This window comes from Lipotes vexillifer, unplaced genomic scaffold, assembly GCF_000442215.2.
Source record: "Lipotes vexillifer unplaced genomic scaffold, Lipotes_vexillifer_v1.1 scaffold1329, whole genome shotgun sequence".
NCBI classification, from domain to species: domain Eukaryota; kingdom Metazoa; phylum Chordata; class Mammalia; order Artiodactyla; family Lipotidae; genus Lipotes; species Lipotes vexillifer.
Genome location: NW_006797566.1, coordinates 814,408 through 834,907, shown reverse-complemented (window position 1 = coordinate 834,907; position 20,500 = coordinate 814,408). Strand labels below are relative to the sequence as shown.

Here is a 20,500-nt window from a genome sequence, read left to right as displayed (position 1 = left end):
TGGGTGGGGGGTTGGGGGGGTGGTAAGCAGTGGTAGGGGATGGTAACTCATTAATCTTACTTTTTAACCAGTCATGTGTGAACCCTGAGCAGTATTTTAATGTTGCTGATGAATATGAGTGCTTCTGAGATCAGCACTGACAATGAAAAGCACTTTGAGGCTATAAAGAGGTTGAATATTCTTGGGATGCCCTAAGCATAAGCATCTAGTTCTGCCGGAAGCCCAGGTACATCAGACGGAAAAGGAAGCATTTGCCTTCCTTCCTGCTGGGAAACCCTCTCCCAGACCACTCTCCCTCTCTATACCTCCAGGCCCCAACAGAATTGTGTTGGCAGAGATCTAACCCACCATGTTTGGCTGCCAGCCCTCCACATTCACACATCTATCAATGCACCACCAGAAGTCATCTTCTGACTCTCCTTTCCAGGCAAACACAGGAAATCCTGAGAAAAAAGAACAAAGAGAAACAATTAAAGCCTGAAAAAAGGGCTGACCCTAAATTTTGGCAAGAAGATGCTGGTTTTCCCCAATTCCAAGCTCTCTCGTTCTGCTATACTTCTTGGGTTGACTTTCTTCACTGATTAGTATTGTCTTCAGTCCTTTTATACTCACCTTTGTCGGTCATTTCACTCTTGTTAGACCAAAGAGGACAAACAAAAGGGCCAAGAGTATGACGGATGCTAAAAGTATGACTAAAGGCAAAAAAGAAGAAACCAGAAATATGTACTGCTTCATCCAGTCCAACTGGAATTCTCATCACTTCCCAACTACATTTTTGTTTGTTTGTTTTTTGCGGTACACAGGCCTCTCACTGCTGTGGCCTCTCCCGTTGCGGAGCACAGGCTCCGGACGCGCAGGCTCAGCGGCCATGGCTCACGGGCCCAGCCGCTCCGCGGCAGGTGGGATCTTCCCGGACCGGGGCACGACCCCGCGTCCCCTGCATCGGCAGGCGGACTCTCAAGCACTGCGCCACCAGGGAAGCCCCCAACTACATTTTGATCTTTCTTGTTTCTATACTTTAGTCATCCCATCCTCTGCATCAGGAAAACTCTTACACTCTTCTCCCTCTGTTCAAATGTTGTTACACTTCATTGCCCAGTTAAGTATCATGTTCCTAAGGAAGCCTTATAACTCAGCTGAAAGTGATCTCACATGGAATCTGAACTTTTATAAGCCCCTTGTTGGTATACTAAATGTGGGTTTATGATCTGTTGTGGCATTATCATATATGCCCTTGTATTATCATTATTTATATATGTGTCTTTTCTCCTTAACCACAATATAAGATTCTGAGGGCAAAGACACTCTCATTTGCCCTTAAAGTAGGTCAATAAGCATTTGTTGAAAAAAAAAAGAGAAATGAATGTATTTGTACAATTAATTGGACTATATATTTATATATGTGTACTTTCTATACATATTTTATACATTAATAAAAATTTTACAAATGAATGACTGTAAATGAAAGAACAAATAAAATGCTCAAAGTGCCTGCAAAAAGAGAGGTATGCATGTACTATAGAGCTTTCCCAGAATTTCTCAATAGCTCTGAAGCAAGTGTTTGGTATCCTGATCTGTGTTGGGCTATCAGAGAGCGAAGGCAAGAAACTGGCAAAGTCCAAACTTCTCTATTTCTTTTGTCCTTCAAGTGTCAGTGGCTGTTGTTATCAAATATTAATCTGCCAGGTCAAGTCCTGTTTACCGCTGAAGCAGAGCGCCAAACATTAACTGCTGAAAACCAGTCGGACCACAAAATTATGCCTGAAGCATTTTCTTTTCTAATCCATATGACCTTAGACAGTGAATAAGGTTCACTGGTGCTCTGACAAGGCAAAGCATTAACTAATAATGGAATATTAGACATAAGAAGATATTTGTGACTGTAAAGCAACACAGTTACCTCGATCATATTTAACAAGAGAGGCCCAGAAAGAGGGCAAACTCATCAAGAATAGGGACCCATCAAGACATGTAAGCAACCTAAGTGTCCATCAACAGATGAATGGATAAAGAAGGTGTATGGTATGGTGTATACATACAATGGAATATTACTCAGCCACAAAAAAGAATGAAATAATGCCATTTGCAGCAACATGGATGGACCTAGAGATTATCATACTAAGTGGATTAAGTCAGAGAGAGCCAAATATTACATGATATCTTATATGCGGAATCTAAAAAAATAGTATAAATGAACTTATTTACGAAACAGAAAGACTCACAGACACAGAAAAGAAACTTATGGTTACCAAAGGGGAAGGGGGAGATTAACAGATACACACTACCATATATAAAATAGGTAAACAACAAGAATTTACTGTATAGCATAAGGAACTACATTCAATATCTTATGATAATCTATAGTGGAAAAGAATTGAATAAAAGATAGATATATAGATATAGATAGATATATAGATATAGATACACATATACAATGAATCACTTTATTGTACACCTGAAACAAACACAACATTGTACATCAACTATACTTCAACTAAAAAAAAAAAAAAGAATATTTCTTTCAAGACAACTTTAAACGTCAACTTTCCTTACAGATATTTATTGAAACAATGGAACTTTTTGGAAACTTTAGTCAAAGACAAAGAGAACACACAAAAGATCTTACCATTTTCTGCTAGAGCAGCAGCCACTTCATTGAGAGTGGAATAGATATTGCAGGCAGCCCATCGGCACTGTGCCCCCAGAGCACCCAGAGTTTCCATAAGCACCTATATTAAAGAGAAAGCAGGAGATGAGCAAGCATGGGCCAAACAACTGGTCAAGAGATTAAGTTTATATATTTGACAATGAGAAAGTACACTAGGAATAACTAACGCCCATGATTTTCAAACTGTGCTTTACAGAAACTTCAATACTTTGAGAAGAGGGCAAGGGTTGGGGGTAGGCATGGGGAAGGCTCCAGCTGAGCTGTATGCTTTTACTCATTTAACATATTGGGCCTCCCTGTAAGATTTAATTAAACCAAGGCTTTCAGTGCCAAACATCTTTTTAAAAACCACAAATTTATAGCTCTGCTTCTCCTTAGGATGTAGAAAGCTGCAAGAGAAGCTTCCACCTTAACAAGAAAAAGCTGGATAATCTACAAAACCATAACTTTTCTTGAGTACATCAAAGAGCTGAGGTCATAATGCAACCAAGGAACTCCAAAGAGCAACAAATCCCTTTAAGGAGAGAGGGAACACTGTTTCACCCTTGTCAGAGCACAGAAGGAAGAGGTGGCTGCCATACATCACGGTAAGAAAAAATAAGCTAAAATTTTAATGAATTAGTAAAGGCTGAGTGTGGGAAAGTATGTCAGTTTGGAACTTCTGGTAGCCCCAGGCACAAGGAGAGTTCATACTCACATGCAAGCAAGCTCTTTTCCAGGGGCTTCCAACCAGGGCTCACAAGAAAGATTGGGGGCAGGGAGCTGATTGGCTGTGCTCAAAGATAAGCATGAAACCTCAGCATTTCTCCACAGTCTTCTTTCATAGGAAGCAAAAGCCTTAAACTGTAGCAAGAGGAGCAGGAATTATGCCTGCCACCAGGGACCAGGCAAAGAGCCATTGCTTCTGGGGAAGAGTGGAAGCAAAATCTCTCTGCTCCTGGGGGAGTAGCAGAAAATCCTCTTGGGCCCAGGACCCTACATTGATACAAAGTAAAAATCTGCTACCTCTCCAGGAGGGACAGGAAAATATCTCTGCTCAAGACCTACCACCAATACAAGGCAAAATTTGGCTGCTACAGAGAGGAGTGGCAGGAACACTGAAAAAGTCCTACCTTCACAGAGGCCTGCCTAACACCGAGGCTGGACCAGAAAATCTAAGAACCCCACAGCAGTGGCGTGCTGCAGCGGGGACATGCACTTGAAGACAGAGCCCCCCTGTGGCAAGCATGTGCAGAAGCGGCTGAAAGCCCGAAGGTGAAGTGCAAACACTGAGGAGTACGAGAGTCCAGCCTGGGGGAATTTGTAGCCTTTGGTATGGAACAACAGAATTGAAATCCAGCCCAATTCATGACAATAATGGAAAATAATATACTACCATTCAATGTAAAATTGCAAGGCACGCCAAAAAAAGTGAAAAAAACACCCCAACCCATTGTCAGGAAAGTATTCAAGAGAACCAGACTCTGAGATGAGATAGATGTTTGATCAGACAGGAACTTTCAATTAACTATGATGAATACATTTATGCTAAGGGGTGTAGTGAAAAAGATGGACAACATCCATGAACAGGTAGGGAATTTCAGCAGAGAGATGGAAACTATAAAAACAAGTCAAATAGAAATGTCAGAATTTTTTTTTTTTTTTTAAGGATCAGATTTAAGAATTCTTTCATTAGGCTTATCACCAGACTGGGCACATCTAGGGATAGAGTCAGTGAACTTGAAGATTGATCAACAGAAATCACCAAACTGAAATAGAGAAAGAAAAAAGAGTGGGGGAAAAAATCAGAAGAGAGCATCTAAGATCTATGGGATACTATCAATGGCCTAATTTACAGAAGGAGAGAACAGGGCAAAAGATATATATGAAGAGTTAATGGGCAATTATTTTTGAAAATTAATGAAAGAGGATCCAGGAACAATGATATCCCAATAGCAAAGAGTACACTAGTGTACAGATCCACTAAACGGAGAAGGAACCAGGGCTCCTTGGAGAAATGGCTGATTCCAGGGATAGGACAGGGAAGGTACAAAATGAGCTTAGATCATCTTGTACCAGAAGCAAGGAAGTGCTCAAAGAATGAAGGGGATATGTCAAGAGACAAGGCACAGAAGCAAGACTTCAGGGGTTCCTCTTGGCCAAAATTGGAACAATTTTTATCATAATAAATAATGATAGTAATGGATTATAACCCATTAAATAAAATAGGAAACAATGACTCCACACAAATAAAAATACATAAATGAATGAATAATTGGAAAGTTTGATGAAGAATGGGATATTTACACAGTTTCCTATTACTACCTCATAAAATACTTATTAATTACAAAAGGGGAAAAATAACTTTTACCCTAGAAAAGTCTGGCAGACACCACCTCCATCAAGGGATCAAAATGAACATCAGTTATGGGACAAATCGAAAACAAGTGCCATCTGATAGGATTAAATGAAAAAGGCACAGCATCATTTTCTACGTACTAAGGACATACTACAGAATAATTTGTCTATAATCTTCAAAGTGTCAAGGTCATGAAAGTCAAGGAAAGACTGATGAACTATCCAGCACTGCAGGAGACTAGAGAGATAACAATTAAATGAGACACATAACTATGGACAGGATCCTTTGGTTATAAAAAAGTATTATTGGGACAATTAGTGAAGCTCAAATGGAACCTGAGAATTAGATGGCAATAATGACTCAATGTTAATTTCCCAATTTTGAATGGTTGTACTGGTTGGACAGGAGAATGTTCTTGTTTGTAGAAAATATACACTAAGGTATTTGTGGGAGCATCATGAGGTTGGCAACTTACTCTTCAATGGTTCAGAAAAAAAAGTTATCTGTACTGTATTTGCAACTTTTCTATATATCTGTGTGTATTTCAAATTTTTAAAAATTATTAAAATAAATTTAATCCACTGATTTGATCCTGACTTGCTTTCACTTCAGTTTGTAAGATGGAGATAGGCTTCTTTATAAGAAGGTAGTATAGGGACTTCCCTGGTGGTCCAATGGTTAAGACTGCATTCCCAATGGAGGGGGCCCAGGTTCAATCTCCGGTCAGGGAACTAGATCCCACATGCCACCACTAAAAAGATCCCACATGCCGCAACTAAAAAGATCCCACATGCCTCAACTAAAGATCCCGCACACTGCAACGAAGATCCCGCATACCGCAACTAAGACCCCATGCAGCCAAATAAATAAATGAATAAATATTAAAAAAAAAGAGAAGGTAATGTACCACCCTACTGCTTCGATTAAGAGCTCTTTTAACATGGACAAATCTTTGGTGACAAAGTTTGTTTTAAAATTTCCTGACAGTGCTTAACTTTGGGTACTGATGATTTTCATTTTAAAAAATTTGTATTTTCTAATATTTATATACAAAATACAAATCCTAATTAAAAATATGCTCTAATTAAAAAAAAAATACGTGCAAACAACTCCACTAGGCTAACTCTCTCACATAATTCGTCAAAGGCCACAGCAGAACTACTCTTATATCTTAATTTCTTTACCTTTCAATATCCAACCCAATTTTCTTCTATCCTGTTTTAATTTTCACCTTAAAGAATTTCTGAATTTCTATAACTAGGATTCCTCAACGTGCCAAACAAGAGAATGATACTGAGACTTACCTACAAAGCAATATAAATTAACTAGAAAAGTGACTGGGACCAAGAATATAAGAACTATTTAAAGAACTATGAGTCAAGACTGCTGGCTATTAGGGCTCAAGCGGAAGTGAAGGCAGATAGAAATGGGAGAAGGACAGAGCTCAGAAGCTGGTTTAACTTGACTTTAAATCATTACTGTTTAGAGAGAGTAGCTAAGGAATCTGGTTGGAAGGAACTATGGAAACACACCTAAAAATTATAAATATTTAGATACAAGTCTATTAGAAACATGGACTGGACAGGAAACTGTTAACTACGATAGCTATTTCTGAAGCATGGGATTATAGCAGACTTTGTCTTTCTACATTGTAGATTGTGGTAATGCTTGAATATTGTAAAATGAACATGAATTACTTTTGTACTCAGAAAAATAAAATAGAGGTTAAAAAAACAAAGCAAAATTCCTTTGTAATTATTTTTTTTAAAGGAAACAGAAAAATGTGGGGAGGGAACAATAAAATAATATTAAAATTGGTAAACTAATTTTGATTACTCCATTCAGGAAAAAAAAGAAAGTAACCTTGAAGAGTGGTAATGTTTATGAGCCAGGGGGTAAAAAAGAAACTAGATGTAATTTAGCAACATGAGACAGTACAGAAGCACTAACTATTTTAAGCCACCACACTGAAGTCTCATGTCCCTGACTGGGGAAGCCCAAAAAAGGTTCCAAGAGTGTTTCTGCCTTGATTCATTAGTCTATAGCTCCAAAAAGTGATAGCTTTTCAATTTATTATACTAATTTTGGGGTACCAAAGTATCCTTTTCCTCAGAGAACACATAACCCAGAAAAGTCTCACAGGGAAGATGCTAACAGTAGCTGTGTCTTGAGGAATCTCTGCTATTCTGAATAAGGAATGTGGCCACATAGTGTTGTGCTTACAAGACAATCTTTTGGAAGAGATCTAGTCATACAAATGACCTGGATCTTATAAATCCCATAAAAAAGTCCAGACAATTTCTTAATACACTGATTTCCTGTAGTGGTCTCATTACGGTTGGCAACTTAATATGTATCACATCTTTGATGATGACAACTCTAAGTCAGTGGTTCTCAGCAGAGGAACTTTGGAAAACCGTGGGGGCATTTTTGGTTGTCACAGTAATTGGTAGGAGAGTATTACTAGCATTTAGTGGGTAGGGCCAGGGATCTTGACATTTCAAAAGTGTAGGACAGTCTCCTAGAACAAAAAAACCATGGCATATCTGGTATAATTTTCAAGTGTTCCAATGAAAAGTTCACATGAGTGAGAAATCTATTTATAATTACCTGAGTTTAGAACTTTATTCCACTTTACATATCAACAAAGGTATTGTTGTAGTTTTAATACAAAACAATAATAGTTTTTCCAAGAATGCAACAAGTGCATAAACCAAGAGAAAACTCATATTTTTGATACTGTTGTTATTCAGAAATTTACAAAAAGTTGTTTATAATTTCAGAAAATTATATGATTTGGCAATATTTCTCTGATGCTATGGAACCAGTAACACATTTCTATGTATATACATTTGTAGCACTCACATTCAAATAATGCTATAAGTAAGTACAAATATCTGACTATTCAACTCTACTTGTACCCAAGCACTTACATATTGAAATACACATTATTTTATTATAAATTGCTTTCCTTTTATTCTTCCTTCATATTTCAGTAAGATTTTACATTTATTTTTAAAAAATTATATGTACCTAGCTATGCTATATCTGAATTTCATTTCAAGAAAATACTGGGCCGTTGCAAAACATATTTTTTAATCAAAAGGGGTCAGTGAATCTGACAGGGGTGAAAATTACGGATCTAAACCAATCATGGTAACCCCAGTTCCTTTGCCAGGACTGGTGGGGCATGAGCATGTGATCCAGTTCTGCTCAGTGTCATGACAGAGTACCCTGGAGGACTTCTGGGAAAGGTTTCCTTGCTCTTGGGAGAGAGGAAGAAATGGTCCTTCCTCCTCTTCATGTCAGTCTGGGATGGCTTAAAGAGCTGTAACCATCTTGCTATCAGCCTGAGGATGAAGTAAGCACAGAGAGGAGGCAGCTCCAAGAAAATCACAGATAGATGAAACTGAGCCCTGAGAGCCTTCATCTGAAGTCCACCTTACCTCTGGACTTCTAGCTATGTAATGTCATGAATTCCCTTATGTACAATCCAGGTTGAATCAGGTTTTCTCTTATTTGCAGCTGAAAGCAGCCTAACACAGAGGTGCTGTGTAGAAATGACACTGGAAGGGAAGATAAAGGGAAGCAGTAGAGAAGACTGGAGAAAGAATAAGCTTGGGAATCAGATATATTGAAGTTTAAATCTCGATTCTGTGGTTTACTAGCTGTATAACCTTGGACAAATTACTTAAACTCCCTGAGCTTCAGCTTCCTCATTTATAAAATGGAAACAGGAATATGTGCTTTTACGTGGCCATTATGAGGGTTAATGAGCACTTGTTAAGCTCCGAACTAGTGCTTGGCATGGTGCCAGCCCTCAATAGCTGGTGGCTGTTATTAACTATTGTTATGTAGAGAAAGGAAAAGGACTCACAGCAGTCTGAGCAGTGATGTGTGTGCAACCCACAATTTTGGCTCCGGCCAAAGGTTTCTCTCCTTGAGCTCTCTTCCTTAAAGCCATCAGTGCCGGCATTTCTGAAAAGGCCCAATACACACGCAGCAATTTTAGAGAGGAGGGATGAGAGGTAAAGAATAACAGAGAAACGTACTCTCTTAAGATAAGATCCTTCCCCAAACAGGTTCTCTGTTAGATTAAGTTTCTCAGGGGATCAAAACATTAAACTTGATTTTTCGGTTATAAGAGACTTCCAGAGGTAAATGGTCCAATGTTTAATTCCCTATATCCCAGTCCCCCTTATCTAGTCTCTCTCCCCCTCTTCCTTGTTCCTTCTAGATCCTGTAGAGTTTACTCCCTCCCCAAGTGTTTCCTGAGCCCATATTTCTTTTGTTATAAGTATTCTTCAAAATCACACTGAAATTTCACAAACTACTAGACCCCAGGATGTAAGAAGGAATTAACATGGACAGAAAGACACAGGCAGCTTGAGAGGAAAAGGTGTTTATTTTCCTTACCTTGTTCAGCAATTTCAATTTCTCTTCGTCCAAACTCCGCCTGTTTGATGTTCTTGACACAGAAGTCACTGCTTCCCTTAGAGTTCTTTTGCTGCTTGTCCCTGGGAGATGTCTCATCATCAGAGCTATCTGTATATGAAGCAGCTGGAATGACAGAATAAAATACCTTTAGGGGAAAAAATGGCTTCCTCTAAAACTCCAAACCGTGGAGTGAACTGAGGCTTTTCTAGTAATCAAGCACCTTGTAAATGTACACATTTGGTAAGCACCAAAGTGGCACCAAGGAGCTGTCTCAATCACCACCCATGGAAAGTGCTATCCACAGGCCAGAAAGAGGAAGCTGAGAGATGTTGCCAAAGACATTCCCCCTGGGTAGCATTAACTTGGAATCTAAGGCTAACTTTATCTTCAGAACATACAGAAGTCCTTGAAAATGAAAAAAGAGAGAGGTTATACCATTGTAGCAATAGGTTCAAGTTCTTAATGCATGATCATGGTGATTAACCTATGGGTTTCTGGGATCCTAGCTACCCTTCTCTGCTTGCTGCTTAAACACCTGATGTAATTTGTGTTTCAGTACAGTAACTGAACAGATAAGACCTAGAAAACACGGAACCCATGGGAAAGTAATTAAGAACCACACAAAAAGTGTTTGTCTGACAAAACAGAGCTCTCTTTTTTAAGACTGGCTCTGATGAGGCTGAACTATGCCTGCAGACCCAATTAGACACTGACAATGAAGTATTCAGTGTGCTCTCCCTTCTTGCTGGCCTCAGTGGGTCCTGCATTAGGCATTTTAGATTCCCAGAGAAGCAGATAAATCCTCTTTCAGTATAATTAAATGCTCTGATGACTAATCCATTTAGCAACATACACTGGGGTGGAAGGTCTACGACTTTTGATTGTGGCTAATAGGCAGCTACGGCTGCTGCCATTCCCATGTTTGACTGAGGTCTTTTTAGTCTTCATATAATTCTGTAGCTGCTAATCATTTGCTGGATGATTTGAAGTAATCTCTTTCTTTGATTTATGTTTAAGTTCCTGAGGATAGTTTCTTCCTAAGCAGTCCTCAAGGTTTTGGGGGGAGGAAGGTTGGGGACACAAAGCACTGTCTATAAAGCATTATATATTTCTCAATGAGATAAGTACTTCTGTCATTTTTAAGGGGAGAAAGCTGCAAAAGCTCAGAGCTCCTAGGGTCTCCTGATCTACTTATATCCAGAGAATTAAGGCATTTCTGGGATTTCTTAGCAAAGGGTCTATCTCTGGGAGGGCTGTAAAAGGCAAGTCTGACCTTGCCCAGTTAATCAAGCATGGTGCTACAAAATGTTTGGGCAGCAGGGGCCCGAGTGTCTCTCTTGGAGCTGGAAAACTGCCCTAGAGCAAAGTTCTAACACGAGGCAACAAGAAAGAACATGAGCACCAGGGGAGGTGGGGGAATTAATAAATCCCCAAAGGGACTTTTGTTCTTGAAAGGAGATAATCTGTACAAAAAGTCTATGGTTCTCCCTCCTAGGGTGAGTGAGAGCTCAAAGTACCTTTGGCAACAGAGCCCAGAAACAGTTTCCTGGGCAGTCACCTGTTTCACCAATCAATACTCAGAAATGGCTTATGAGTCGGAGGCTTAGGGGAACCATGCTTCTATCACCTGAGAGAAGAAAGATAACAGCCATCCTAATCCTGATCCAAATTTATAGAAAAGTTGCTTTTGAAGAAAGTCTTCACATTCAGAGTATCCTGAAATTTCAAATCCTCTTCCAGAGCCATGATTTTTATGCTCCCTAATGACCATTTAAATACAGTGGTTAAGTGTTCTGGAGTCAGAGAGATTTTGGTTGAAGTCTCAGTCTCTGCTTCTGGGTATAAAGTAGAGGTGATACCAGAACCTTTTTCATAGGGTTGTTAATTCATTCATGTATTCAGTCATTCACACATTCAGTTGTTCATTCAATGAATTTTATTGTGCATCTACTATGTACCAGGCACAGTCTAAGTGCTGGGGATACAGGACGGATATTGATTGTCTTTGCCTTCATGGGATTTTCAGTCTAGTAGGTGAGTCAGACATGAAATAACCAATTACAGAATTAATTATTTAGAGCTTTTCTTTCTATATGGCTGTAATATGTGCTATGAAGCAGACTATATAATATGCAGACATGATTTGTCAGAATCAAGTTGTTGAGAAGATTAAATAAAATAATGTACATAAAGTGCTTAGTGCAATGCTGACATAAAGTAATTAAGCACTCAGTAAATGATACCTGGTATTATTACTGTTTTTTGTACATATTTTTAATTCAATACCAAATATAACATCTTTAAGGGTTCTTACTTAGCTTTAGGATTTTGAATGGGAAAGGAATGACATACATACAATATTATTTAGCAGTTTCTTTTTTTCTCTACCTTCGTCATCTATTAATCTACCCAAGCAGCAGGTGATTGGCTGGCAGTGATGAAAAAGGTTGAGACTGGAGTCCTAACTCTACCCAGATTAGCTCTCCTCTCCCTATGCCTCTTCAGCTTTTAAGGATGAGTCAGGGGAAAAAAGCCAACCAAACAACAAAACCCCCTAAAATTCTCCTTAAGAGAAGTACTCAAATTTTTGGTTTTCTTCCAACTCAAAGAAAAAAATTATTTATACTACTCCCCCTTTCTAAAGGGAAAGAACTGTATTTTCTTTTCTTAACAGTAGTCAACTGGTTATAGTTAGTTCAACCAATCTTTTTCTTTGAGCCAAAATGGATTTGTTTTCAAAGAGCCCTTTATACAGACCTGTTATCAAGTGAGATCCAAAAGTATCAGTTGTCTAGACTGTACTAATATGTGAATGCAAAATGGCTGACACACTTAGACCAAGAGAATGTTATTGTTGCAAACACAGTGGAAAGATTATTCCTGAACTAACATAACATTTTTTTTAAATCCATAACTCATTTCTGCCACTATATTTAAAGTAGCATATTCATGAAAATAGCTGAGATTGAATTAAAAATTCTTCCTAGGAAAATTTAGAGAAACCCAACATATATATATATATGCTTGAACAGTTTCTAAAGTGTTTGTAATTGTCAGCACATTATGAAGCCCAGAGTCATAATTTAGTTAAAAATGAACAACCGATAATCAAGACAATCACCTACTTAAGTACAAGTCTGAGACCTCAGCTCTAGCTTCACCTCTAATTGGTTAAGTGACCAATTTTCAATTTATCCAACCATAAAATAGGGAGTATAATAGATCCTCTCTCTCCCCATGCTCTCCCTTTCCCCTAACTCCCACCAGAAAAATCTTATGAATAAATGAGATAATCACAAAAAAAAGGGTTCAATTTCTAGGTAGAAAAGTAATACAAAGTACAAAATAACTCTATCATGGGATGTTCTCTTGTTTCATGGTATCTCAGAATCAAAACATAATTTGGTGAATCACTAATCCACAATCTACCCCATGGAACTGTCATACATATGTTCTATGGCTCAAGCCTGATTAAGCCTTACCTCCTAGAAGCTGTGATATTGTGGGTTATTGCTAGGAGAAGAAGCAGTCAGACTTCTGGCTGAATTAGTCCTATCAGACTATTTTAAGTCAGGCAATTCCTCTTGGACCCAATCTATTCATTTGGTAATGGAATAACAGTAATGACCTGTGTGACAATGTGCAGCAGATTTCATTGATAACACTCTAGAAATATGTGAAAAGCTATGTTAGCAACCAAAATATAGACAAACAAAACTTTGTTATTTGGAAAAATCTGAAAATACTTCAAGCTTTATAAGAACCAATTATGAACTAAGGAACTTTAGTCCTCTTTCCTTATCCTTAACCAATTAACTTACTGCAAAGACAGCATTTTCAGAAATATATCACTGAGAATGATCTGACTTTGAAGAAAAGTCTCTTCTATTCATTTGTTTTTAAGGGTTTTGTGCTTAGAGAAAGAGTTTTTAGAAGTTTGTTTTTTATAAAATAATTTCAAGGATTGATGTAGCCCCTTTCAGTCTGGGTTCCATTAAGCCCTAAGGTCTTGGAGCAGCCACTGAATATATGAATTAACGTCTCTCCTCTGCATCTAGCAGGGTACTAGTTATGATCCATCCTTTGAAGAACCATCCTTTTCTGTGTTCTGTGATTCCCAGGAGGAACCTGGTTGAAAAGGCCAGAAGAGGTTCCTAAATAAAAGCACGGCAAAACTTAGTATTAGGATCATTAGGAAGGGAGAGTACGCCACAGCCTAAGTAAGACTCTAAGTATCTTCAGCAAAACAAGCACTTTGGACAGGAAGGTATCTTTTTTTGAAATGTCATAAACCTTCTAACTCTTCACATACAGAAAGTGTATCAGAGGTGTATACTCCTTTACAGGGGTGTAAAGTCGTATAATAAGAATGTCTCTGGACACCTTTCCCCAATATGTATTTACTGAGCACCTCTTATGTGTCAAACACAGTTCTAAGTGGTGGGAGTAGAGCCATACCAAAGAGATAAAAATCTCTGCTCTCATGGATCTCATATTCAAGTAAGGGAAGAAAGACAACAATAAATTATATGCTATATGATAATAAGTGCTATGGATAAAAATAAAGGAGAAAAATTTGATAGGTGTGGGGTGTCTGTACAATTTTAAAAGAGGATAGGTCTCAGTGAGAAGGTGATCTTTGGTTAAGATCCTAAGGAGGCAAGATACCCAGTGAGGGTATCCTAGAGCATTCTAGGCAGAGGAAATAGCAAGTGCAAAGGCCTTAAGGCAGGAGAATGCGTGGCATGTTTCAAAATAACAGTTAGTAGGATAGCACGACTGGAGTGAACAAAATAGCCAGGGGAGGAGGAAAGTTTGGGAAATTAGAGATGTGATTAGAAATATAATGTGAGGGTGGATGGTATAGGGTCTTGTATGCCATTGTGAGAACTTTAGCTCCTACTCAGAGCGAGACTGGGAAGCCATTGGAGGGTCTGGGGCTAAGAAGTGATACGATCTGACTTATTTTTAAAAAATGAATCTGGCTGCAGCATTGAGAATAGACTGAAGAGGAGCAAGGTTGGAACTCAGCAATTCAGTTTTTAAGACATGGGAGAGCTGAGATGCCTATAGAACATCCAAGTGAAAGGACTGAGCAGGTAGTTGAATATCTGGGGCTAGGGTGCAGAGGAAAGATTTGGGCTAGAGATAAAATTTGAGAATCAAACACCAATATATGGTATTTAAAACTATGAGACTTAATGAGTTCCCTTGGGAAGAGATAAACACAGAAGGGAAGAAGTCCAGGGATCAGTCTTTGGGGCTCTAACAATATTAATTTCTATAGTCAATTAAAATATAACAAACATATGTTGAAAATGGGTTCCAAGTTCTTACTGACATGCATTTGCATATCTTCTCATATTTAGAAAGCTGTAATTTTGTTATTCCTGGCTTTTCATTTGATGAGTATGGAGCTTTTTCTGTGTTACCTCATATAACTTTCCCATTGCCTCTGTTATGAGCATTTCAGACTGTCAGAGTTTTCCAGGATCCCACAACAAATCACACACCGATCAAAGCCTAGAAACTAGGTCTCTCCTAACTCCCGGTCCAAGACTATAGGCAGTAGGCATCTCCATTCACAGTCTGTTTTGTTTTTTGCTTTTTTTGCGGTGCGCGGGCCTCTCACTGGTGTGGCCTCTCCAGGTGCGGAGCACAGGCTCTGGACGCGCAGGCTCAGCGGCCATGGCTCACGGGCCTAGCCGCTCCGCGGCATGTGGGATCTTCCCAGACCGGGGCACGAACCCATGTCCCCTGCATCGGCAGGCGGACCCTCAACCACTGCGCCACCAGGGAAGCCCCCACAATCTGTTTAAAAGGGTTTGACAGTTGCTCATGTGGAAACAAGAGAAGGTAACAGTGTGTGTGACACAGGTGCAAACATAATCTTAGGTTTCATTTGAAAAGCATTGAGTTTATGGAAATAACACCTACTATAGATTATTTTGGACCATACCAAGAATATTATATTCACAGGCATAATATTTTTAGAAGGACACAATCTGGAATATATCCAGATGAGGTTAACCAGGACAGTAGGATGCCCTCCAAATCAGGCAGCCAAATATGGTGATTTTTTTTTTTCTAAATAAAATCTTTAAATTTTAGGGATTGTATAAGAGCTTATTGGGAGCTAAATTACTAGATCAAGCAAGGATCACCCTATGATCTAAAATGCTCCCAAAGAGGCCAGATGGCCATTTGTCAGGGATGCTATCAAGGCAATTCCAGCATCCAATGGGAAGCTGAATAATTGATCTTTAAGTTATTTTCCAAGTCCAGGATGTTTCGACTCCACACTCCCAAACTCAGTGCCCTTAAATGGATATATAAGGTTGATAATTTTTTTTACTATAGAAATGGCAGTTTCACATAGTTCAACCTAAAAGGTCCAATCTATGCAGGGTGGTGACATCAGTCAATATCACTCACCAATGAGCTATACCAGGCAACTACGTGTTCAAAGGCATCAAACCCACTCTTCTGGGTAAATAGAGATTTTGTAAGTACCCTCCCTGCATAGGGGACTTCTGTGGGAAGGCAGGCATTGGTTTTCTCTGCAGGAACATAGTTGGAAATGTGGGCCCAGTGTGTAGGGAAGAGATTGAGCTTAAGTTAAATTTTAGTACTATGATCATTTAGTTATCAATCTTCAGATAACATGCACAAACTCAAGAGTCTAAAATGTACACACTCTTTTACAATTCACATTTGCACAATTATTATACTTTCCAGAGTTATAGTAACTGGTTCGTCAATTTTCAAGTTATTGAAAATTATTTATTTAATTTAATTATTTATTATTCAGCTGGTTATTTTAACAGAATAAGTACAAAATTCGGTATCTTTAGACAAAAATCCCTAGGGATTTACATTATGTGATTGTGGGGGAAATGTAAAACAAGAAATGTAAAAAGTGTAAATAACAGTCTACCCAATCTAAAAGTTACAGTGTCTCAAACAAGCTTTCTTCAACTTTACATAACAAACACTACTTTCCTATTTGTGTGAAAAACAAAATTTCAGGTCAAGATGAAAATTCTCTAATGAATGTTCTATTTATAATGTGAAGAGGTAACTAGGATAAACACTCAGCTTCCTACCACATTCCTACATAAGAGCAAAATAAAATAGCTCCATATTAGATCAGACGTATACTGGCCACTGTTGAACAAATGGTCAATAGCTAGTGGGAAGCAGCTGCATAGCACAGGAAGATCAGCTCGGTGCTTTGTGGCCAACTAGAGGGGTGGGATAGGGAGGGTGGGAGGGAGACGCAAGAGGGAGGGGATATGGGGATATACGTATGCATATAGCAGATTCACTTTGTTATACAGCAGAAACTAACACAACATTGTAAAGCAATTATACTCCAATAAAGATGTTATAAAAACAAAACAAAACAAACAAACAAAAAACAAATGGTCAATGCTGACAAAAGGTCTCACATGTTAATATTCATCTGGCATTAAATGATGACTCAAGCTCAGGGCCCATATATTGGAATTAATGCCACTGCCAGGAAGGAAGGAGTAACAGACAATACAATGTCACAGCTTAGAAGAGAAGGCAAAGGGCTCACTTGAACTAGCTACAATGATTTCACTGTTTCTCGGGGCAATTAAGGTTTCCCAGATGGATGTATGGGGAACCCCTCTTTTATTTTCAAAGAATGGAAAAAACACAAGTCTTCATACATGCCGCTCAGTGAAGGTCATCAGTGAGCAACATACTCTCACCCTCTGAATAAGTCAGAGCTCAATTTCCTTAATCACCCTCTTCTGCCTTTATTGGAAGAGGAAGCCTCTATTAAGCTCCACTCTGAATCCCCAACAGGAATCCAAAGATTCCATCCAGAATTTTGGTCCAAATTTCCAGAGAATCAAAGTGTTTATACCAAAACATAGGTTTGATCATGCTTAATTAGGCTGGGATAGACAGGAGGGTCCATTGATCTCACTTAAGTAGCCTCCACAAGTGGGTCCATAGCCGTTCAGTCCTCACCTGAGCTATAGCTGTCAGTAGATGACTGAGAAATGGAGCGAGACAGAGAGCGACGTCCAATTTTGGTGGGACGTTTGTTGAATTCTTGCTTCTGGTCAGCAAATTGGATCTGCTAAGAAAAAGAACTCTAGTTACACAAAGGAAAATAACCTCCATTTTGAGGCAGCAATTCAAGGCTTGCATTATAGGATCTTACCTTCCCTCATAGCTGATCTGATTGCACTAACCCACATTTGGAATGTTAAGACTCTTTGGAGAGAATGATTTTTCATTCTTTACCTACTCTGTTACTATGAAATTTAAATCCTGGAACCACTCTCTGACTATATACCTCTTGCAATCAAAGGGAGAAGGGGATGTACCGGTTAAAATAGAAAGTCAAGTCATATTCAGAAATCCTTTCTATAGTTTAACTGAAAATTAAAGCTGGAAAGAATCTTTGAGACTATCTATTCCAATCTTCATATATCTAAGATGAGAAACTGCAAGATACAGAAAGGTAAAGTGACCTGCCTTCAGGTTTTAAGATTCTCAGGAAATAGTATGGTACAATAGAAAAAAAAAGCTTTCTATTCATACAGAGCTTTCTGGAACTGCATTTAAACCCTGGTTATGCCATTCATTAGCTATATGCTGTTCATCAAGATGTTTTTGTGACCCTCCTCTTCTCGTAAATACAACAAAGATGAAAGAACTTACTTCAAAAGTTTTAGAGAGGGTTATATGAAACAATGTATGCATACTGTGAAACATAGCAGGTGATTCAATTAATACCTGGCTCCCCAACTCCCACCCCTACAAATTCACTGTTCTTGTAACTCTTGCAGGTAGTCACTCTAGCTTTTTAAAGGCTTTCTAAAATGCATTAATTAGCTTTTCAGTACTAATAAGTATAGTAAAAATTAATCTATTATTAAAAAAATTTTTTTTTAAATTTTGGCCATGCCCTGCAGCTTGCAGGATCTTAGTTGCCCAACCAGAGAATGAACCCGGGCCACAGGAGTGAAAGCACAGAGTCCTAACCACTGGACCACTGGGGAATTCCCTAATTTATAATTTTTAATGTTTGGTATCACAAAATACTAAAAGCCACAAGGTTGATAATTTGTTAACTATAACAGGTGTAGGAGTGGATAACTGGACTGAATACGTATAAACCTCAATATTCTTGGAGGTTGCATTTTGGACAATATCTGATCATGATCTTTTTGCAATTTTCTCTCTTTTTCCTACTGTTCAAAGTTCAGCTGATACTTTATAACACTTCACATCAAAGCTCATATCATTATTCAACAAATATCTTTCTTTATTTTTCCCTAATTGAATGTTCGCATAATTGCTTACATGTGGATCCAACTGGCATGGAGGCAGGAAAAATCAAAGATCTGACAACTGATTCTGCCTTTCATGATAAAAAGATGGTTCCTTGATGGGCAGAACACAGATACGGCATACCAGAATGAAAGCAGCAACTGTCGGCCACATTTCCTGCAGTTAGAGGTAACTACTGAGTCATTTGAGTATTCAGACAAGGGGACAAATGCCAAATCAAATTAGCTTAGCATGCCTTTTAGGGGAATTTATAGCATTTTCATAGCTATAACAACAAATATAGCCTGTGTAGTACTTTAGAGTTTGCAAATTGTTTTCAGCAATAAGAAAATTCTTTGGATTAGAAGCATTTCACAAAATGAAAAATGGCAAAATTAATTATTTTACTGAAGTAGCAATTTATTCCAAAAAGATAAAGTGCCCTTTTATGCACTTCCATGGGATGAACTTCCATGTACTTCTCTTATCACAGTGAATACAACTATCTACCTGTACCCTGTACAAACTAGGCTCCATAAAGGCAGGAGCCATGTATCTTATTCACCTTTATATCCTCAGGCGAAAACGCCTGTCACACATGTGCCAAAACGATGAATCTTACTCTATCTTCAGAGTCTGTACTTGATTGAATATTAAGTAAATATGGTAACCATAAGCCAAGTCTACAGTTAAAAGAATTTTTAAGGGCAAAAAAAAAAAAAGTGGGGAAGGGGAAGAAGGTGGGTGAGAAGATGGGGAGGGGAGTAGCAGTCAAGCTCAAAACCCTGGCTTCCACTTCACCAACCTTGTTCAAGACAATAATATGTCTTTATTCTTTTTTAGAGGCCCATCTAGGAAAAGGAGTAGTCATTGACTTTCCAAAGGCCACAATGAGTCACTAATGTCAGTAGTGCCTACTTTTAAAAAAGAGTAACAGACAAACCCTGCCTTAGATTATGTACCACCCCCTCGCACTCACACACCACTAGAGGGGACCAGTCACTCTACCTCTCTAGATTTGTAGGATGGGGTGGGTGGGCACACACCCGTTTACCCCAACAATACCAAACCATGTAGCCATCTAGCTGCGCCATCATTTCAAACCAGTTACCTTAAACTGAGTTCTCTTCTCTATAAAGTCCCCTCCATTTACAGTACTTTCTCCTACCCAAGTCAAGGTTAGGATATCTTTTTTTTTTTTTCTGGTTGCACTGTGCAGTTTGTGGGATCTCAGTTCCCAGACCAGGGATCAAACCCATACCCCCTGCAGTGGAAGCGCAGAGCCCTAACCACTGTCCCGTCAGGGAATTCCCGAGTTTAGGCTATCTTTTGGCACTAAAGACTAGGCTATGTAGGCTTTCTGCACTCAGAGACATAGGGTTCTAAATCTTGTTTACTTGTCAGACGCTGAACTCGTTTCTTTAAGACAGAAGAATATTAAAAAGAGACTAAGCACTTATATAGAGTAAGTTATACAATTGCCCCAAGAAATAAATGTTTATCTTTTACTGACAACCCATCCCTGGTGCCCACCTCCCCTTAATAGTTACGTGCCATTACATTTTTCACTCCTACTTGTAAAACAGTAATCTTCCCACCCCGGTTGGGATACTCTGGTAGATTCTACCTCTAACTTTCCTACCTTATCTGAAATCAGAGAGTCCTTTAAGGGAACCCTCCTTATCCATTTGAGAGAAAATTGCCTAATTCCAACAGGCATCAAGGCGAGGAAGGGAAAG

General features: G+C 38.7%; 1 protein-coding gene across 2 annotated transcripts in view; it reads right to left on the bottom strand.

Annotated features, from left to right (window-relative positions):
- Positions 1–20,500, bottom strand: part of AHCYL2 (adenosylhomocysteinase like 2) — a 170,349-nt gene that overhangs the window by 33,359 nt on the left and 116,490 nt on the right. Inside the window, exons 2-6 of one of the 2 annotated variants that reach the window (XM_007469704.1) lie at positions 17,451–17,562; positions 9,423–9,566; positions 8,884–8,984; positions 2,627–2,729; positions 349–443 (exon numbers count right to left, since the gene is read on the bottom strand). In XM_007469704.1, coding sequence (XP_007469766.1) covers positions 349–443; positions 2,627–2,729; positions 8,884–8,984; positions 9,423–9,566; positions 17,451–17,562 — 555 coding nt within the window. The remainder of the gene's footprint in view (positions 1–348; positions 444–2,626; positions 2,730–8,883; positions 8,985–9,422; positions 9,567–17,450; positions 17,563–20,500) is intronic. The other variant, XM_007469705.1, reaches the window with a different exon arrangement.